Here is a 20,298-nt window from a genome sequence, read left to right on the forward strand (position 1 = left end):
TCCCTCATCATGTGAACCAGCCTATCGAGTTGGCTGCCTTCAGTCCTCCGGGCTCCTCTGGGGGGAATGGCGAGCCGTCAACACTGTTGTGCCCCGTGCGGGCGCTTAAGGCTTACATGGAGGCGACAGCTAGCCTACGAACGACAGACTGCCTTTTCGTCTGCCATGGAGGCTGTAGAAAGGGAACCGCACTTTCTAAACAGAGACTCTCTCACTGGGTAGTGGAGGTCATTCAGTATGCCTATAGTGCACTGAACATCGCGGTGCCTCAGGGCATAAAGTGCCATTCTACTAGAGGCATGGCCGCGTCATGGGCCGCCTTGAGGGGCGTTCCCCTGCAGGACATCTGTGTTGCAGCTACCTGGTTCTCATCATGCACCTTTGGACGTTTCTACAAGGTGAACGTTGCTGGTGTCCAGCCTTTGGCAATGGCCGTGCTGTCCACAGCTTCAGGCCTTGAGTAGGTGAGGATTCTTTCGTGACCTTTCTGGTATAAGTCATCCAGTGCTTTAAGCACTGCCTCTGGCGGTCAGTAAGGATGAAATAGAACGAGAGTTACGAACGTAACTACGGTTCTATGAATCCTGGATGACCGCCAGAGCATCCTGTCACTCAGGATCCTTGTGTCCTCGGGAGAAGATTTTGACAGGAACAGATCACCTGATGACACCGGTAGATATAGACTCTCCGGGTCATCCAGGGGTCACAGGTGACTCTGTTGATATAATTACTCGACCTGCGCATGCGCAAGATGGAACATCCAGTGCTTTAAGCACCGCCTCTGGCGGTCATCCAGGATTCATAGAACCGTAGTTACATACGTAACTCTCGATTAGAGTCTCAGGTAGAGAGTCTCTCTCTCACACACACGCACACACACACATCGATCAGGTGGGCTTCACTATCGATCACCGTCTACGTGACATGCGTGCAGGTATGTGAGTGTTGAGTGAATAACGGACCACCATTTAGTCCGGTTACAGTCTGTGTCACGACACCCGTCCATAGGGTGGTAGTGACTGTAGTGTTACGCTCTGAGTCAGATCTAAGTGTTTACATGTTGCTACATAGTGAAGGTCACCTGATTACTGCAGCTTCTCTCACAGTACACCTGCCACTACACCTAACTACTGACAATAGAGAAGTTTATTGAAAGTTAGGCAGGTACACGTGGATGGACTGGTGCATATGAATTTAGAATGGTTCTCTCCTTCCGCCCCCAAAACACACACCAAACAACAAAAATATGAAAATGACTCAAAATACACAAATCTAAATATTTAAACAAAAAATACACAAAAGACAACAGAAATACAAAGAACTACACTAAAAAAGATGCAAAATGACTCCAGAATCACACTGCAAATGCAACAAAAAAACAATAATTCTACAAAAAAATGCACAAATGACGTAAAACAAAAGACTAAACAATATTTATACAGGAAGTACACAAAACGACAACAGAAATGCACAAAAATATACAAAAGGCTCCAAAAACACACGAAATGACTCCATAAAACATATATTACAGAAAAATACACCAAACAACAACAAAAATATGAAAATGACTCAAAATACACTAAATTAAATATATATTTTAAAAAAAACACTAAAATGACAACAGAAATGCACAAAACTACATTAAAAAAACACAAAATGACTCCAGAATAACACTACAATGGCAACAACAAGCAATAATTAAAACAAAAAATATAAAAATGAGTAAAAAAAACCAACACATTCATCATACGCATGTCTCATAGAATTAAACCAGGGAAATTGCACACATTTTACTTTGCACCTGCAAATATACCCCTTAATAATGCTACAGAGTATGTTGTTATTATACCCGTAATTGACAACTCTCCTTAAGCGCCCACTATATGAATGCATACTTCCGACGGGCACTGTACTAGTCCATGCTATATTGACCGAAATGTCTGTGTAGATGTGTGTGGAGCAAATATCTCCCTGACGCGATGCGAGTTCGTCCTGAAACGCACTGAGAGCTCACAACACAGAACGTTGAACGCAACGTAAAACAAAAGCGCACACAAATACAAACTACACTACACAACACAAAAGCAGTCTGGTAAAAATCCATGAAGAAGAGTGATGTTAATGTTGTTGTCAGTGCTCTATCCTCTCATGGGCCTGATCCTTTCAGTCACTCTTCTTCGTGGATTTTTACCTGACTGCTTTCGTGTTGTGGAGTTCTATTTGTGTGCGCTTTCATTTTGTGCTGTGAGCTTTTATGGCCAACGTATGATGTGGCTGCTGGGCCGCCAATTGATGATCAATGGTTTTCACGAATCATCATGCAGCCTCTGGTTCAGAGCTGTAGACCTAGGGATTATAAAGATGGACAGAAAAAAAACTCAATGGCTTTACTGTACCTAGAATATCAGATACATTCTGTGCATTACAAGTCAGTGTCACTGTCAACTACAGTGTGGCAAAAAAGTATTTAGTCGGCTACCAATTGTGCAAGTACTCCCACCTAAAAAGATGAGAGATGCCTGTAATTTTCAGCATAGGTATACCTCAACAATGAGAGAGAAAAAAAAAGTTGTAGGATTTTTAATGAAATAATTGTTAAATAAGTAATTGGTCACCTACAAACAAGCAAGATTTCTGGCTCTCACAGACCTGTAACAACTTCTTAAAGAGGCTCCTCTGTCCTCCACTCGTTACCTGTATTAATGGCACCTGTTTGAACTCATTATCAGTATAAAAGACACCTGTCCACAACCGCAGTCAAACTCCAAACTCCACTATGGCCAAGACCAAAGAGCTGTCAAAGGACACCAGAAACAAAATTGTAAACCTGCACCAGGCTGGGAAGACTGAATCTGCAACAGGTAAACAGCTTGGTGTGAAGAAATCAACTGTGGGAGCAATTATTAGAAAATGGAATCCATGTGATTTTCTGGGTTTTTGTCTTGTTTTGTCTTTTTTTTTCTCTCTCATAGTTGAGGTATACCTATGCTGAAAATTACAGGCCTCTCATCTTTTTAAGTGGGAGAACTTGCACAATTGGTGGCTGACTAAATACTTTTTTGCCCCATGGTATCAGCCATGTTTCCAGTTGAATACTTTCATTAAAATATTAGTTGCTTCCAGTTAGGGGTGCACCGATTGCAATTTTCTGGCCGATCACTGTTTTTTTTTTTTTTTAAAGCCTGACCAGCCGATACCCATTTTGGCCGATCACGATTTTTTTTTCATAACTGACATCATACACCTTGAATGTTCTAATCTTATTTTATTGTAAAACATTGAACAATACCTGTGAAACAATACAAATGTGATGTTTTAACTGCAAATGAGGTAGTTATCTCAAATCTAAATTAAATTTTAGAACATTGCTCTCCAAAATACTAAATTATTTTCTTTCTGTGTCTTTCATTTTTCACATTTTAAAAACTAAAAAAACGTGTCCATCAGGTTACACTACACACCTGTTTGGAGCTCTTTCACTAAAATGAAGTGCACAGCAGTATGTGGGTTTTACAAATAAAGAAAATCACAGGGTTTGGGGTAGATGATAAAATAATAATCTACAGGACAATGTAACAAATCGTCTTAAACTACCAATGACGTGTCCTGAGTTTTAAGTTTCCTTGTTAAGCAAAAATAATGATAAAAAAAAAAATGTGTAAATGCAGCAGCTTTGTGGATATTTAAATGTAAAAATATTATACATTCTAAGAAATAATGAAGTGCATCGTGTGTAACATTTTTATAAGTCAAAGGGTAATGACAGAATGAACATGACACAGGTTAGTTGTTTTCAGTCTTAATACAGTCACTTATACATTAGTGGAAGGTTTTTATTCAAATCAAAAGCCATGAACTCCATTTTCCTCGTAGTAACTTTAGCACGTAGTAGCTTTAGCATGAGCTTGATTACGAGCTTCAAATGCTGCATACTGAATGGTGTAGTGGTTTGTTTAATGTTGAATGACGTAGCGTTTTGTTTGCAGCTCCACCAAGGCTTATTTCCACGTTACAGGAAGTACAAATTGCGATCTTTTGCTCTCTTTTTTTGTGTAAAACTGCCGACATGCTAAGCTAACTGCTGCGCTGGCTGTTGTCCTGTGTTAACTCATTCAGTGCCAGCCATTTTCAGATTTTCTACCCCCTCAGTGCCAGCCGTTTTTGAGCATTTTGACTGAATTTTAAAGACCCACAGAAAATGTTCTTCTATGACTATCTGAAATCTGACACCGGATTCTGAAAGATTGAAGCCTCTACTTTCATCACAAAAAAGAATTTGTTTCTGGCTCGTTTCGTTCTTTTGTAATCAGCCGTTGAATAGAGCAAGTTTTACACTGCTGCTGGTGTATAAATCTGTGAATGGGTTTGGTCCAGAATACATCAGTGACATGTTAGTCAGGTATGAACCCAGCAGGTCTCTCAGATCTATGGACACAGATCAGATAGTGGAGCCCAGAGTTCACAGTAAACATGGTGATGCTGCTTTTAGTTGTTATGCTGCAAAGAAGTGGAACAAACTGCCAGCGGAGCTGAAGTCAGCATCCAATGTGAACATTTTTAAATCAAAGTTAAAGGCACTTTTTTTCTCTACTGCATATGATTGAGAGAGATTTTTTGTCATGTTGTTGATGTAATGATGATTTTACTGATGATTTTAATTGATTTTACTGATGATTTTAAATGTTCTTATTGATTTAAATGTTCTTATTGATTTTAAACAATTGAATGTTTTATCATGTAAAGCACATTGAGTTGCCTTGAGTATGAAATGTGCTATATAAATAAATTTGCCTTGCCTTGCCTACACAAATCTTCAGTTTCAGAGCAAAAAGCTGAGAAAACAGCTTTTTTTTGCTTTAGTGACAACTCTAGCAACTGAACATTGTTTCCTTATATAAAACAAAAAAAAAACAACGAGACCAGGCTTTTGATGGCAAAACTATTATTATTTTGCTATCTGGGTCAGAGTTGAATGGATTTCTTACTGTATTTTGGCATTCCTCCAACTTTCTCTCCTGTCAGTCTGCACACACGCAACTTCCTCTTCCTCCAGGATATACAGAATGTCACTGCATTCCCTGTTTTTTTATGGTTTTATCTCACCATCGCCACACTATTCATGTGTTCCACACATGCTCTGGTCAAGTAATGCGCTGCTGTGAACGTCAACTCTCGTACGTAGCGCCATTTTCTGTCTCATAAACAACTTTCCTCCTCTTCCTCTGAGCTCTGCTGAGCATGGATGATCTCTCATCTAGAGATGGGGGATATTCACAAAAAAAATTTATCCCGATAATTTCTAGTATTTATCACGATAACGATAAAAATCACGATAAATAAAAACTATAAATAAATAAAAAAATTCACAACTTACAGGTTCCTTACAAACACAAATAAATCTGAATACATCAACACAAGACACATTTAAAAAGGCTACAATAACTGCTGACTCAAACAGCTCATGAGCTAATAATTTATGAAATATATTTGTGCATGTGGATCACTATTAGTGTTATTGTATGTAATTAATTTATTTCCTCACTTAAAATAAAATAAATATTGCGTTTCACAAATTGGGATGAATGAATAGTGACATTAGTTAATATGTTAATATTTATGTCACACAATGTGTGGCTCTCTGTGGCTTTATGACAGTAAGATGTGTTCTTTTAATTTTTTACTTGGTCTATTCCTTATATGGAGGTTAGCGTTAGCACTTAGCTCAGTCTGTGTGTCGGTGGGTCAGCTTAGCATAGTTCGCTTTCAGTTTCAGTTCATAATCGTTGCTACAGGTTCATCTCTTTCCCCGTGTTTGTGGAACTTTGGGTGGACATGACGGGGGAATTTGAATCGTTTCCCTTTGTTGGATGGTTATCTGGTTTTAACCAAGTAGCGGTCCGTGTTGTATCGCAGCATAGTAGCTTCAGTTCAGGTAGCCGTGACGAACACACACACAGACGGCGGTGTGTGCGGGGGGCGATGCACACCGTGCAGAGCTTCCGTAAACAACGTTCCGCTCCAGAGAATAAAAAGTTGTTGACAATAAACTTGCAGTTTTGGCCTGTGGAACACGTTTTTTTTTGGGGCATTCTTGGCTAAATTGAGGGACAAATGGCCCGTGGCCCTCGCTAATTTCCGACATGGGAATTTATCGTTTATATCGAGTGATGACATATTCTTACCGGTGAGAATGTTTTTGACGATAAACCAAAAGTGATAAAATATCGCACATTCCTACTCCCATTCAAAGGTGCGCTGTTACCTCCTACATGTCACCTATTATTTTTCTATCCCCCCTCCTCCCATCACGCAGGGATGACCCGTTTAGCCCGGTTAGTTGATGGTTTTATTTCACCATCTCAACATTATCAATAATCCACTCAGGTCCACACATGTTTTGTGTTAGTATGTGGAGCTGTGAGCTGCTGGATACGTCACAATATCACTCTGTAGCGCCAAAATGTCACTCGTTCCTGCTTCTCCTCCCCAGCTAATGGTAGCATCAGTGGCTAATCTCTCATCTAAAGATGCACCGCTGCCATCCTCAGGGCACAGTTGGTCACTACAACACCCCACAGCTTAGATATTGATGAGGGACCTCCGCCAGGGTGTTTTCTAGTATTCCCCGTAAAAAAATGCAAATGACGAGTTATTTCGTCAATGGCACTGAGTGTTTGGATTTGAAATGATCAGTTATCTCGTCAATGGCACTGAGTGAGTTAATAGAGGCATGCGCAGCACACACACAGACACGAGTTGGTGGGCGGGTCTGTCAGGTAGAAAAGATTGGTTTCATATGAAGATTGGCCAATCGCCGATTCCCCAAAATCTGGGAAATTGGCCGATCGATCGGTGCATCCTTGCTTCCATTGTTACCTGCGCTCCCGGTCCCGATGACCACCTCATCGATCAGATGCCAAGTTGAACCAACTTAGGACATGTTTATTAATGTCCACGTCCGTCGCTTGCTTTGCAATATGGCGCTTGCGTACAGCACCTACATTAACAACTAACTGATATAGATAGATAATTCATTTATTCATCTCCAGAATAATAAATTCACATATATAAGAAACAAAAAGTAAAAGTGGACAGGCCAGATGCTTTATCGTAGACTTTTATAAAAGCATGACTACTTACTACTACTTACAATAGGCAGCAATTCTATTTTCAATCATAAATGCATTGTGCATTTACATTATATTTCCTGAATCACTGATTAAACAAAGGTGTTTTGATAGTCAAACGCAACATCATTACTACATATGGCATCACAGTATATATATATATATATATATATATATATATAACAAAAGGAGGAGTGTGTGTGCACCAGAGCTGAGGAGGAGCTGAATAAGTACCTGGAGGCTGATCCACTGTCTCTCTGAGAAGACCCCCTTCATTGGTGGAGGAACCATGAGACAGTTTTCTCTCTACTAGCCAAACTCAGCCACCAATTGTGCAAGTACTCCCACTTAAAAAGATGAGGCCTGTAATTTTCTTCATAGGTAAACCTCAACTATGAGAGACAAAATGAGAAAAAAAAATCCAGAAAAGCACATTGTAGGATTTTTAATGAATTAATTGGTAAATCCCTCGGTAAATAAATATTTGGTCACCTACAAAATTCTCCGGTCCAGGTTCCTGACATGCCCACCACATATAAATCGACCAAAAATTGCGTAGTCAGTGAATGAATGTGTTCTGAAGCCAAGGAGGCGGACTGGGTCATGATGTAATTTTTTGGGGGCTGTCTTGAAATCACGGAACATGGAGTGTTCCCAACATCAATAAATGTCATTAAAATAAAGTGAGCTTTATCATTTTCAAGTATTTCAAACACCTTTGTTGATAAACAACGTAACAGTTGTTGTGGACGAGACCACCGATGCCAGGGATTGTATAGTCTGAAACATTGTAGGTTAATGATAATTTCTGATACTGTCAAATATTTTGGCCCCTAGTGGTGAAATAAGTGATGCATTCTTGCGTTCATTCATTTGTATTTGATCATTACAGTCTGTAATGATGTCATGAGGATCATTTAAATTAGGTTACTTTAAATTAAGTTTATCAAAACTTAATCAATAAACCATTGAGGGGAAATTGGGTGACATTAATGCTGCTCTCTTACGTCTTTATTAGACATGAATAATTAAAAAAGGAGCAGTCAGAACAATCCATGTCAGTACAACTTATATCTACCTTTTAATTAAGGTTGTAAACGATAAACTGATGCGATCAGATATCTGGTTCAACAAGTGAGAGATACGGCTGCATTGGTAGCAGCCTCCTTAATCGATAAGAATTAGCCATGAATTCTAAGATGAATCGGTTGTAGAGTCATGGATCGGGTTTCGCAGGCGTGCACTGTAGCTTTTCTCACTCAATATTCTTGAAGCCAAAATACGGCATTTTAAGGGCACTTCCATCTTGCAAATTTGACGTCATTTGGGAGTATGCACAGTAAGATCTGGAGTGAGGAGCCCTTGTAACACGCTTCCGTGCAGTCCAGCTACGCCACAAACTTAAGTATCTTTCCCACTAGAAATTGTACCAACGTCTTGTTCAGAAGATCAGATCATAGAGGTTAGTACTACTACTAGTAGCTCAAAAAAGACGAAAAACTGAACGGCATCTGAAGTTGAATGGCATCTTGGTGTTCTTCCACGACGTAACTGCTATTCACAGAGAGAGCTACGCATAACCCACGGCTGTCAATCATCGTCATATATGACGTCAAATCCCGTTTTTCAACCTCAACTTATTTAAAACAAACTTCACAGAAAAAATGAGCACTTGAACTAGTTTACCTCGTCTCGTGCTCAAAACACTATGTTCAGGCTGAAGTGTTGCACTTCGTTGTTGGTATTCTGCGCTACCTCTGGAGTTCCCATCTAATGAGTCAGCCAGACTTTTTTTTGGTCCATGTCTAAAAATAAATACACTGACGTGTGCATTTGTTGTTCTGTTTTTGTTTTGCCAGTGCCATGAAGCCACAATGCTTGGGGATATGTGGTCTTGAAAAGAAAATATTATACGGTCACTTTAGAATTGGCTTCTTTATTTTATAAAATATCTACAACAAATATTTACCATAAAACAAATCGTATAGTTCCTACACTGTATAAAATCGACCAGTAATACTAGGATATCGTTTTTGAATCCAGTCGTAACCTGTGTATCAAGATGCATATCGAATCATTTATCATAGGAAGATGTGCAACCCTACTTTTAATTGTACCTTACTCATTATTTTAAATTACATTTGTATTTTTGACATACATTTTTGTTTAGTTAGTTTTCTTTTTCATTAGTATTTATTTAGTTTCCTCACAGCACAACTTGTATCTACCTTAATTGTATATCTTACTTTATTTTTGACAGTTTTGTTTAATTATGGGTTGTTTTTTTATTTAATAGTATTTATTTTGTTTCCTCACATGAGTTGAAAACTAATATTTTCTAAAAAAAAATAAAAATAAAAAGATTAATATTTTTTATAAATAAAATAAATGTGAGAAACACAGGATTTAAAAATAAAATGAAACTGAATTTGGAGAAAAAAAACGCATATGCATTTAAATGTATGAACTATTTAAAAAAAAAAATCATAAATCGAATTACAATATCTGTCAGAAAAATTGCAGTTAGGTTTTTGTCAAAATCGTCATCATCATCATCATCAATACGGTACCTGTAGCTCTAAAGTGTGACCGAGTGTGATGTGCTGAACCTTTAGCACATCACACTTAATAATAATAATAATAATAATAATAACAATAATAAAAATCCTGCAGAGCGTCCTGCTTTAATACAGAGGAGACAAAGATGTTTGCAGTGAAACAGAACCATTGGCTTCCTACATAATACACAGTTTTAAATATAAATTGTTTAATGCCTTATGGAGCCGATTCGAGCAAGCCTCATTTTAATATGTGTGGGAACAGTTTCCGGTATCCATCCTCTCATGCGCACTTCATCAACCTCTGCATATGACGGCTTGTTTCACTTGTTATTTGCTCTGTAATGAATCAAACTGTGGCTTTACCTTGGGCATAATATAAAAATAGTTAGATATTACTGTGATCAACATGGACAGAGGTCCGAGGTGCAACTCGGGTGCACAGCTGATCAGCTCCGCGACGCAGCACCTACCGTCTGGAGTGGATGGCATGGATAAAATATAATGAAATGTAACACATTTTGTCCCGTCTACAAGTGTTAAATGTGAACATATTGAACCATCATGATAGTGTGACAATGTCAGGTTAAATAGATTCTTTCTGGGAGTGCCTTTTGCAATATTATGAGTCAGTGTGAATTAATTGTATCTAAGTTCATATTTCTAATGCAGTATAATGTTTCACCTTCTTGTGGCGCTGCACTTATTCCAGGTTTAGAAGCACGTAACAGGAAAATAACTTAAGTTGACGGGAGAATGTGAGGAAGGCCAGATTTGAATGGGAATGCACACATTTCAGGGCCGCTCCACCCAGAGTGCGTGACTGGGATTAAGGTGCGTAGCGACTGACTTAAGTACAAGGGGAGAATTGCGCGCAGCCAAAAACAGTGCCTCTGCGCGGCTTTTCTGACTTACATGCATGGAAGAATAGAGCCCTTAGTGAACAAAGATATATATCTATAGCTGTTTGCACACTTAAGTGGCCATGCTGCGACTGTCCTTAAGGGCAATGGGAATTTTGGTTAATGTCAGTCACCCAGGCCTAATGTAACTGAAGCAATAATATTTTATCTTGCAAAGGATGTGATTCTGTGTATATGATGGTGTATATGTACTTGTCTAATAAACTTAAACCTACACCATCCTCCCAGTCTCGTTATTCTATACAGTACTTAGCGGAAACCTAAAAGCTGCTTGGTCTAGTTAACCTCCTGAATAATGTACAACATATAATGAGATCCTGAAATTAGGACAGAGAAGAAAAGAGGCGAGACATGATCATTGATGAATATTAAAATGAATAAATGACAGATTTAGTGATATTTTCATTGACTATTCACCACATCAGCACAGCACCACATAATATTTCCTCAAACATGGCAACCTTTAAAAAGTGAAAGGAGTCAGAGAAAGAAAGGTGAGAAAGAATAACCCTTGATGGACTTATATGATCACAGACCACACTATCCGAGACCAAGACTTTCCCAAGACCAGAATGCACCGAGACCAAGACAAGACCAAGACTTCCAGGAGTCGAGACAGAGTCAAGACCAAGACCGAGACAACCCGAGACCAAGACCAGGACCATAAACGCTTTTTTTTAAAATTTAAAAATAAATATAAATAAATAAAATTATGACAAGGTTCGACAGTTAAATAACATTCTTTTTTTAATTTTAGTTTCTTTTAAATACATTTGACGGAGAAAAAAGGTGCCTGCAAAAAATTTACTAAAATATTAAAACTACTACTGCTACTGATAAATTCACAATTATTCTACATAGTGCTGGCCTCGAACGGTCTTGAGGGAAAATCCCGAGTCCGAGACAAGACCGAGTCAAAATGCTTCCGAGACGAGACCTTTAAAATTTTAGAGCTACTGTTCTTGACCAAGACCGGTCTCGACTACGACAACACTACAAAATGTGGGAAAATAGTGGCTTCATCAACTCTATACAGTACTTACTTAGAGGAACCTCCTGAACACACAATTAACAGCGTATAATAAGATCCTGAAAAAAGGACACAGAGGAACTGGGATGAGATGAATATTAAAATGTATACATAACAGATTAAGTGATATCTTCACAGGTCACCTTAGACCTCCACAGCAGCAACACTCCAGAATTTTTCCTCAAACATGGCAACCTTTAAAAAGTGAAAGGAGATGTCAGGGCAGATTGATCTCATTTGGAAACATGATTTGTGCTCTGGTTGAATGATGAAGTCCAGTCAAAGCATGATGATTTTATAAAAAAGGATTAATTTTAAACTAAATGATAAAAGAGTACTAAAAAGGTCTTCCATCCTGTAGGAAGGGCAAGCAGCCAGCAACTAACTGGAAAGTTCCACGGCTTAAACTTTATACAGATAGAGAAAAGTCCCACCCTGATGAGAGGAAAGGAGGGGGTCAGATGCCCCAACAGTGGAGACGTTGGAGCAATGATATCTGTCTTGATCGTGTGTGCGTGCGTGCGGGTCCACATGTAAGTTTGACCTTTGATGGCCAGATACAGCTTATCTGTGTGCGTAGGTGAAAGAATGTGAGTCGGCCATCTAAACCCTCTCCGAAAGAAGTGAAAAGCATAAAACAATAATCACATCTTATTATACGTAGACACTGTTACCAAACTGTGTTTATCAGAGCTTTGGTATGAAACCTTCTGCAGAGACTGTTTGTTGCTGGCACTGTGAATACAGCCCAATCCGTCTGTACTGCGGATAATCTAATCTAACATGACTTAGCAAAGGAGCAATGTCTCTGTCCAAAAGTACGATATAATGCAGTCATGGTGCATAAACACATGACAAATTGTACACATGAACACACATTTGATGATATGATGATTAATATAATAATTGCCATAACACAGAGAAAGGTGAGAAAGAATGACACCTGATGGACTTGATCAGACGATCAAGGTACTGGTATCTTCACTCTAGAAAAATAGTTGAATCATGTATTCTATACAGTACTTACTTAGAGAAACCAAGGCAGGCTCCCAAAAATGAGTGATAACATCCTATAAGAGACAGTGAGAGGTTAAGGCTGGAAGAAAACAGCTGTTTGTATATACTGTACAATACCTCATTCTTATATTTATTCCACCTAGTGTCTTATGCATTAAGCCTATTAAGATGCACTAATTCTAATAAATTCTAATTTAAGCGTTTTCTGAGCACTTGTTTGCATTCAAGTTAGATGCAAAATGTTTTCTCTGGACTGTACTTTATGCAATGACAGTAAAGTTTAATCTAATCTTATCTGATAAATTATGAGTGTTTTAATAATTTCATTTACCTCATCAGGCTACAAAAGCAACTTTCTTAACAGCTCACTCTTCTCAGCTACCCTGTCAATAAAAAATAAACATGCCTGTGGCGCACATATAGCCTACTCAAAGGGTAAACAAATGTAAACAAAGAGGGGACTGCGCTACGGTAACCCACAAGGACGGAATGTGAAAAAAAAGTCAGAAAAAACTGTGGTGGGAAAAAAATAAATGAATAAAATACATCTTTTTTTAACTCAAATTTGCAAAAATAAAAATAATTTTTATCTATAAAATCAATAAATCTATTTTTTTTGTCCAGCCCTACTGCATAATGCACTTATATCAATTGAAAAACATTTAAGAGTGCAGTAGAGAAACCCTGTCATGCTAGGTAGCATGCACAGCTAGCTATTGTAAAATGGCCTGTTTCTAACGACTGATTGTGTTAAGAGTTAGCAAGCACAACGAAAATAAATTACACGCAAACTTGATTCATATCTGACCCGGTGTCATGGTTTGAGTGCGCATCGTACTGAGATTGTATATGAGCATATGCGCACGTGTGCACTACCGAAAAATGAATTTTTGCTAAAAAAAATATATATATATATTTTTAAATTTTTTGTTAAAAGTGAACGGACAGGTGTTTTATTTGTTTATGGGATTATATTAGGGATAGGGTTATAATCTCAGTACGGAGGTAAACTCAGACTGTGACACCGGGTAGACTGGAGTTCATTACTTCTTACCTGTAGCTCAGATTCCCCTCCACTCACACCTGAGGCGACCGCGGGCCTCTCTTCCTCCACCTCCACCATCATCACCTGCGGCCGCTTCGGATGCTATTGCTGCTAAAGACAAAGCTCTGCCATAGCCACCAACAAACATCTGTGTTATTTTCACACATTTGGCAGCATCTGCCTGAAGAGCTTGTCTCTTTCTGTTTATATTTTTTCCGCGTTTCCTTTCTGCTTCTTGCTGCTATTCTCCATTTTCTCCTCTCTCTCTGTACGATTGATTGATTGACAGCCGAGGCCGAAGAGGGAGGGTGCATCGGCCATCGGCTTAGGTCCAGCCCTGAATCAATCATGACTAATGGGCCAATCTACTGGTTTTGTGGACCAATAGGTATCTTAAATACATTACTAATACCATTAGTTTAAAAAAGTCCAGTCCAGCGGTGTTGTGAAGTGTCCAGCAGCTCACAGCACCACATACTAACACAGAACATGTGTGGACCTGAGTGGATTATTGATAATGTTGCGATAGTGAGATTAAAACATCAACTAACCGGGCCATACGGGTCATCTCTGCATGACGGGAGGAAGAGGAAGTTACGTCTGTGTGATTGACAGGGGGAGGAGATACAAAATACAACAAGTAAAACGTTCAACTGTGAGCCAGATAGCAAAATAATAATTTGGCCATCAAAAGCCTTGTTTCAGTGTTGTTGTTTTTTTTTTTAGAAGGAAACCAATGTTCAGATGTTATAGTTTTCAATAAAGCAAGAAAAAAATTGCTTCAAAGTCACAGACAGATTTTTTTTTTTTTTTTAGAAAAAGCCTGTTTTCTCAGCTTTTTCCTCTGAAACTGGTTATTTGTGTAAAACTTGCTCTATTCAACTGCTGATTACGGAAGAACAAACAAACTTTTTTGATGAAAGTAGAGATTTTAATCTTTCAGAACCTGGTGTCAGATTTCAGATTGTCATAGTGCAAAATAATAGCTCATTGAAACGCTCTGTGGAAGAGAATAACGGAGGAAGTGAACAGTGCTTCCGAACGGACTCAGGCGGAGAGTTGAATTAAATGCTCAGTAACTGAAAATGATGTTTGAATGAAATGTTATCCACACCCTGAAAGCCTTAATCCCTGCTATTTTATCAAGACAATTCTTTACATTTAGACTAGTCCAGGTGGTGAGCATAAGCTTGCACTGGGTGAACCTCTGCACTCCTGCCCGGTAGCGCAGTTTGTCAGTGCATTTATTAAAGTAAAACAAAAAAGTGCAGGTATCAGTACTAACCCTTTAAAAAAAAAAAAAATTGTAATAAGTTTTAATATGTTTTGATTTGTTCTGAATGTGTCTCTTTATTTTCAGATTCAGTCACTTTATGGCGCGTTCACACCAGACGCGTCAAAAGCGGCAGGTGTACATTCACAATACATGGTGGACACGCTGCTAGGGAGTGTCGGAGGTCCCGCTGTGCATCCCGCGCCTCCTGTGTGGCGCATTTTGAAGCTTTTTGCGCAACGGACACTTTTGGCGTGCCTCCAGTACTTCCAACGCGGCCGACGCTGGAGTTGGGATTGTTGAACTTTTGGGGCATATTGCGGCGCGTCAACCAATCAGGAGCGTTCCCCAACCGTGACGTATTCAGAATAACAAGAAAAAAACACTAACCCCTAGGCAGATGAACAGGCAAAATACCAAAACACCAAAATACATCCGACCGGAAACACAACGTTCCCCACCACTTCATAGTCATCTTCGACACTGGTGACAAGCGTCTGTATTCAATAAGCACAAGCTTCCAACTACGCGCGTGAGCCACGACCATAAAAGCTGTGCTGCAGCACTGATCCACACACTCGGGTGTGTGTACACAAGGTCAGACCAGACTCGAGATCCATGCTCGGACATGAGTGTTAGTGTTTAGTTTAGCCTGACAGAGCTGCAGAAAATGGATACTATGGTATGCGACCGGAATCATCAGTTAGTCTTAGTTACAAACTGTGTCACTACAGCCAATATGATTCCTCGAAGCAAAATTGCTGCAAACGTGTCTCACAAATGGAAGTGTTAATTTATCTCCTGCTGCTTTAGAAGGAGTTTTAAAAGAATATAACCTAACAAAACCTCTATTATCATATATGATCTTGATGGAGCTTGCAAGAAAAATTCAAAAACAGTTAAAGTTCGAAACGATAGCAGTGGCCATTATTGCTGGTTTCTGCACCACTGGTGGCATTTCCACATACAATTTTACAAATCAGAATAGGTAACAGACAACACTATAAGTAGCAAAATACTCTTAATTCTTAAAGGAGAAGTACCATTTATTTTAAAATAATTTTCTTTTTAAGCTTGAAAAACACAAATACTGATACTGTGTAATATTTAATGTACTAGACCTTTACACTGTGATGGAAATTATCCATATATTGGTAAATTGTTGTGAATCTGCTCTTTTCTGCATTGATATGAAAGAAGGTATTTTTTAAGGGGAAATTGACTAGTCGATGCAAAGTTATAGAAAATAATAAAGCCTTATTATAAAAAATAAGTAGCCTTAGTCAAAACTTTTGAAACAATATTTGGAAAAAACTGCTGCAAAATCAGGCGTATTAGGTCGTAACAATCGCCGAAATGCATTCAGAGTCTTTGTTGAGGAGGTGGTAGTAGCAGGTAAAAGTTCTCTCTGTGGCACTGAGCTAGGATAGCATTAGCCTCTAATCACACTGGCTTCTTTCACTGGTGGTTTATGTTTGTGAGAGGAGAAAAAAAAGCGCAGCTCCTAGCTTCAGCAGGCAGTGAAACTCACCAAGTTGGATGTGTCGCTGGTGGGTAAACGCAGCATTAGCCAATCGGGACGCAGAACACAATGCGCGTTCATACGCTGTAAAAAAAAAATGCATCCAAAATTGCACTGTTAAAAACAAAAAACAGCGAAACACTGAGGCCATGAAAGGTGAACCGTGATATAGCGCACGACTACTGTATATACTGTATAATAAAATATTTCATATAGAATCACAATTTTCCATTTATTTCATGTAATTTTAAAGAAATACTATATCGCGATATAACATTTTCGCACAGCACTACTCTGAAGCCTAATGCTATGTCTGATCCATCTTTAACAACCACTGTTCAACACATTTAGAAACAAATGTTTCAAAGGACTTTGTTTTGTTCCTTCTCTGTGTTTAATCTCTAACTGTTCTACAGGACTCTGGAAGCCAGAACAAAGTGAGGCCTCAATGCTCTCAGGACGGTGAAGCTCAGCCAATACAAAGAAACAAATCTAAGAGAAAAACTTCAGCCACAGAGCAAAGAGTTCAACATCAGAGGAAACCAGTTAAACCCAAAGCACATACATGTGACCAGTGTGGAAAGGCTTTTACCAATAAATCAAACCTCACAAGACATCAAAGAATCCATTCTGAAGTAAAACCATTCAGCTGTGATGAGTGTGGAAAGACTTTTGGGAGGAATTCTCATTTAATAACGCACAAAATTGTTCATACTGGAGTTAAAAAGTTTGAATGTGATGAGTGTGGAAAAGCTTTTGCTCTGAAGCAGAACATGAAAATCCACCAACTTGTTCACAGTGGAGATAAACCGCATACGTGTGATGAATGTGGGAAGGCTTTTACTCAGAAGAGCAACTTCTTACGGCATCAACGTTTCCACAGAGAAGTGAAACCGTACAGATGTGAAGAATGTGGAAAGAGTTTTAGTGATTCTGGAACCCTCCGACGACATGTATTCATGCACCGTGGAATCAAACCGTACACATGTGAACAGTGTGGCAAGGCTTTTACACAAAAATCACATCTAACGATGCACATGAAGACTCACTCAGGAACAGAGTTGTATCACTGTGACAACTGTGGACAAACATATAACTGCTGACACATCCTCATGAAAAACCTGAGATCTCTTTATCTCACACTGGACATAAAGTGGGATTAGTGTGATTAGTTTTTACAAGTTATTAAAAATTTAAATCTCACCAAATCAGCCAGTTCATTTGCCCTACGGGGAAGGTTAAAGTTTTTTCTGGTTCTGATTGTCTTGTCATTAAGGTCTTCACAAATGTGACACACAGCCAATCTTACAAGTACAAATGTGTCTTTAAACACTGGCTGCACCGGATTCCAACATAAACCTGATGTCAGCTGAATAATGGACACAAGCAGTTCAGGAAAGTTGTCCATCTTGGAAGGTCTGGTATTGTTTTTATTCTTGTCTTCATTGGTTCTCATATTTTGTCATTGATTTGGATTAATTCAGTCTGTTCTGACGTCTCTAGGATTGCAATGCTCTTTGCTATTTTAGATGGGACATGATTGATGGGAGCTTTCTAAAATATATTGTGATCCAAAGCTGCATATTTAAGCCCTGCTGTGAACTGTAATAACAATGATTTAATGTGTAAGTGTATTGATATTAAATGTCCAGTGAAGCATTGTTCCTTTGAATAAAGACATGGTATTGTCTGTGCTGAATTTCTTTGAACAGAGAAAAATGTCAGAGAGACGAAATGTTTCTTATTGGTTTCAAAAAGCTGCATAGCACATAATCCCCAGTCAAACACACATGGTTCTCATGAGAAGAACAAGGGGTTCCACTGGATGGATAGGAAGTGGGTAGGTGGCAACTTTGAAGGTTCCTCTGTAAATTGAGTGCTTAGTGAAGCTGAAAGAGTGTAATAAAACCACCACTGTCAGCCACCTCCACTCTAAGACCATCTCCACCATCAGAAAGGAAGTGACATCAGGATATGTTAGGGGAGAAATGAAAAAAAAAAAAAGCCTTGATTAGGGGCGGGGCTCCTGGAGCAGTAAGACACGTCCAGTCAGTGCTGCAGTGACAGAGCACTGCCTGCTCAACTACTACACACAATACACAGCCCATAAGCACACAGCACACACAACCCCATAGATGATATATTACTCACAAACAGTCCCTGCTCTACTCCCACCATGAGCCTCAGAACACCACAGCCTCACACACTCACACACATAAAGACACACAGCAGCGAGAAGTACATGAACATTCACGCACATGCAGATACAGACAGGGATACACACACTATGTGTCTGTTATACACACACAGCTTGATAAACCCTCTGATTAGACCAGAATCTGCTCTTTATAAAAGCACATAGTCAAAAACATAGCTGTAGGAATGCATGGACCTTGGAGTTAATGCTCACTGAGGGCTGTGATTGGAGGAAACCCTTAGTGATGGGAAAACCGGTTCTTTCCTCTGATTCGATTCTTTAACTCTCGAACATTAAATTGAACGAGTCCCGAACGAATCATTTCGTTCATTTGTACAGCAGATGGCGCTGAAGCCTGCACAATGCAGAACTCATACCGCCGACGTGTTTTCTCCAACTATAAATACTGTAGACAAGATGGTTTGCTTCAGGTGACAAAGTATAACACACAAAATGCCATAAGCTATTCAAGCCATTTGAAAACCCAGGAAAGCTAACACACACCACAATAATGTAACTTGTGTCCTGTATCCTCTCTGTTATCATTGTTTAACAGCACGGCAGTCTGGGTAACTGTCACGTGACAGTGAAAACAGACCAATCAGAGAGAAGTAATGCTGCTGGCGCAGAGCTCAGCCTGAGCCAGAGCTGTGAACCGATGAACGATGAACGAGAAAGACCCGGTCAGCCCGCGAGTCATGTGACAAAGGAACCAGTTGGACGAACGAGAACGAAGTACTGAGCTGTGAACGATGAACGAGAAAGACCCGGTCAGCCCGCGAGTCAGACTCGTGACAAATGAACGAGTTGGATGAACGAGAACAAGTACTGCTCTGCTCCACAGCCTGAGCAGACAGAGACCCTTTCGGCTGAGCAGTCGATCACATGACAGCTGGGGAGAGGACAGCGAATGTAAAACTAATTTTGACAATTAATGATACAATTAAAACAAAAAATAATAGTTGATGAGTTGCCTATGTTTACATGGTGCATTTATTGTGTCCAAAAAGTGACATTATTATTAGGGGCTCGTGGCATCGCATCGAGCCACTCACTACACTCCATTACATGGAGTGCAGTGAGTGGCTCGAGGCGAAGCCTCGAGCCACTATAGTTCTTCCGTTCGCGTCTTATAATTAGGGGCTCGTGGCATCGCATCGAGCCACTCACTACACTCCATTACATGGAGTGCAGTGAGTGGCTCGAGGCGAAGCCTCGAGCCACTATAGTTCTTCCGTTCGCGTCTTATAATTATTAGGGGCTCGTGGCATCGCATCGAGCCACTCACTACACTCCATTACATGGAGTGCAGTGAGTGGCTCGAGGCGAAGCCTCGAGCCACTATAGTTCTCCCGTTTCGTATTATAATTAGGGGCTCGAGGCTTCGCCTCGAGCCACTCACTGCACTCCATGTAATGGAGTGCAGTGAGTGTGAGTGTAGTGAGTGGCTCGATGCGAAGCCTCGAGCCACTATTGTTCTCCCGTGTGTCTCTTATTAGGGGCTCGTGGCATCGCATCGAGCCACTCACTACACTCCATTACATGGAGTGCAGTGAGTGGCTCGAGGCGAAGCCTCGAGCCACTATTGTTCTCCCGTGTGTCTCTT

At 39.6% G+C, this 20,298-nt stretch overlaps 1 protein-coding gene and 1 long non-coding RNA gene across 2 annotated transcripts in view; both read left to right on the plus strand.

Moving 5' to 3' along the window:
• The window catches only part of LOC114479765 (zinc finger protein 239-like), a 26,064-nt gene extending 7,802 nt beyond the window's left edge, over window positions 1-18,262 (plus strand). Inside the window, exon 2 of the mRNA XM_028473616.1 lies at window positions 16,912-18,262. Coding sequence (XP_028329417.1) covers window positions 16,912-17,598 — 687 coding nt within the window. The 3' untranslated portion in view covers window positions 17,599-18,262. The remainder of the gene's footprint in view (window positions 1-16,911) is intronic.
• Window positions 18,263-18,934: 672 nt separating this feature from the next.
• On the plus strand, window positions 18,935-19,641 carry LOC114479767 (uncharacterized). The gene is made up of 2 exons (XR_003676016.1): window positions 18,935-19,123; window positions 19,249-19,641. It is a non-coding gene; the product is annotated as an uncharacterized LOC114479767 (long non-coding RNA).
• The last annotated feature ends 657 nt before the right edge of the window (window positions 19,642-20,298 follow it).

This window comes from Gouania willdenowi, chromosome 17 (assembly GCF_900634775.1).
Source record: "Gouania willdenowi chromosome 17, fGouWil2.1, whole genome shotgun sequence".
Taxonomy (NCBI): domain Eukaryota; kingdom Metazoa; phylum Chordata; class Actinopteri; order Blenniiformes; family Gobiesocidae; genus Gouania; species Gouania willdenowi.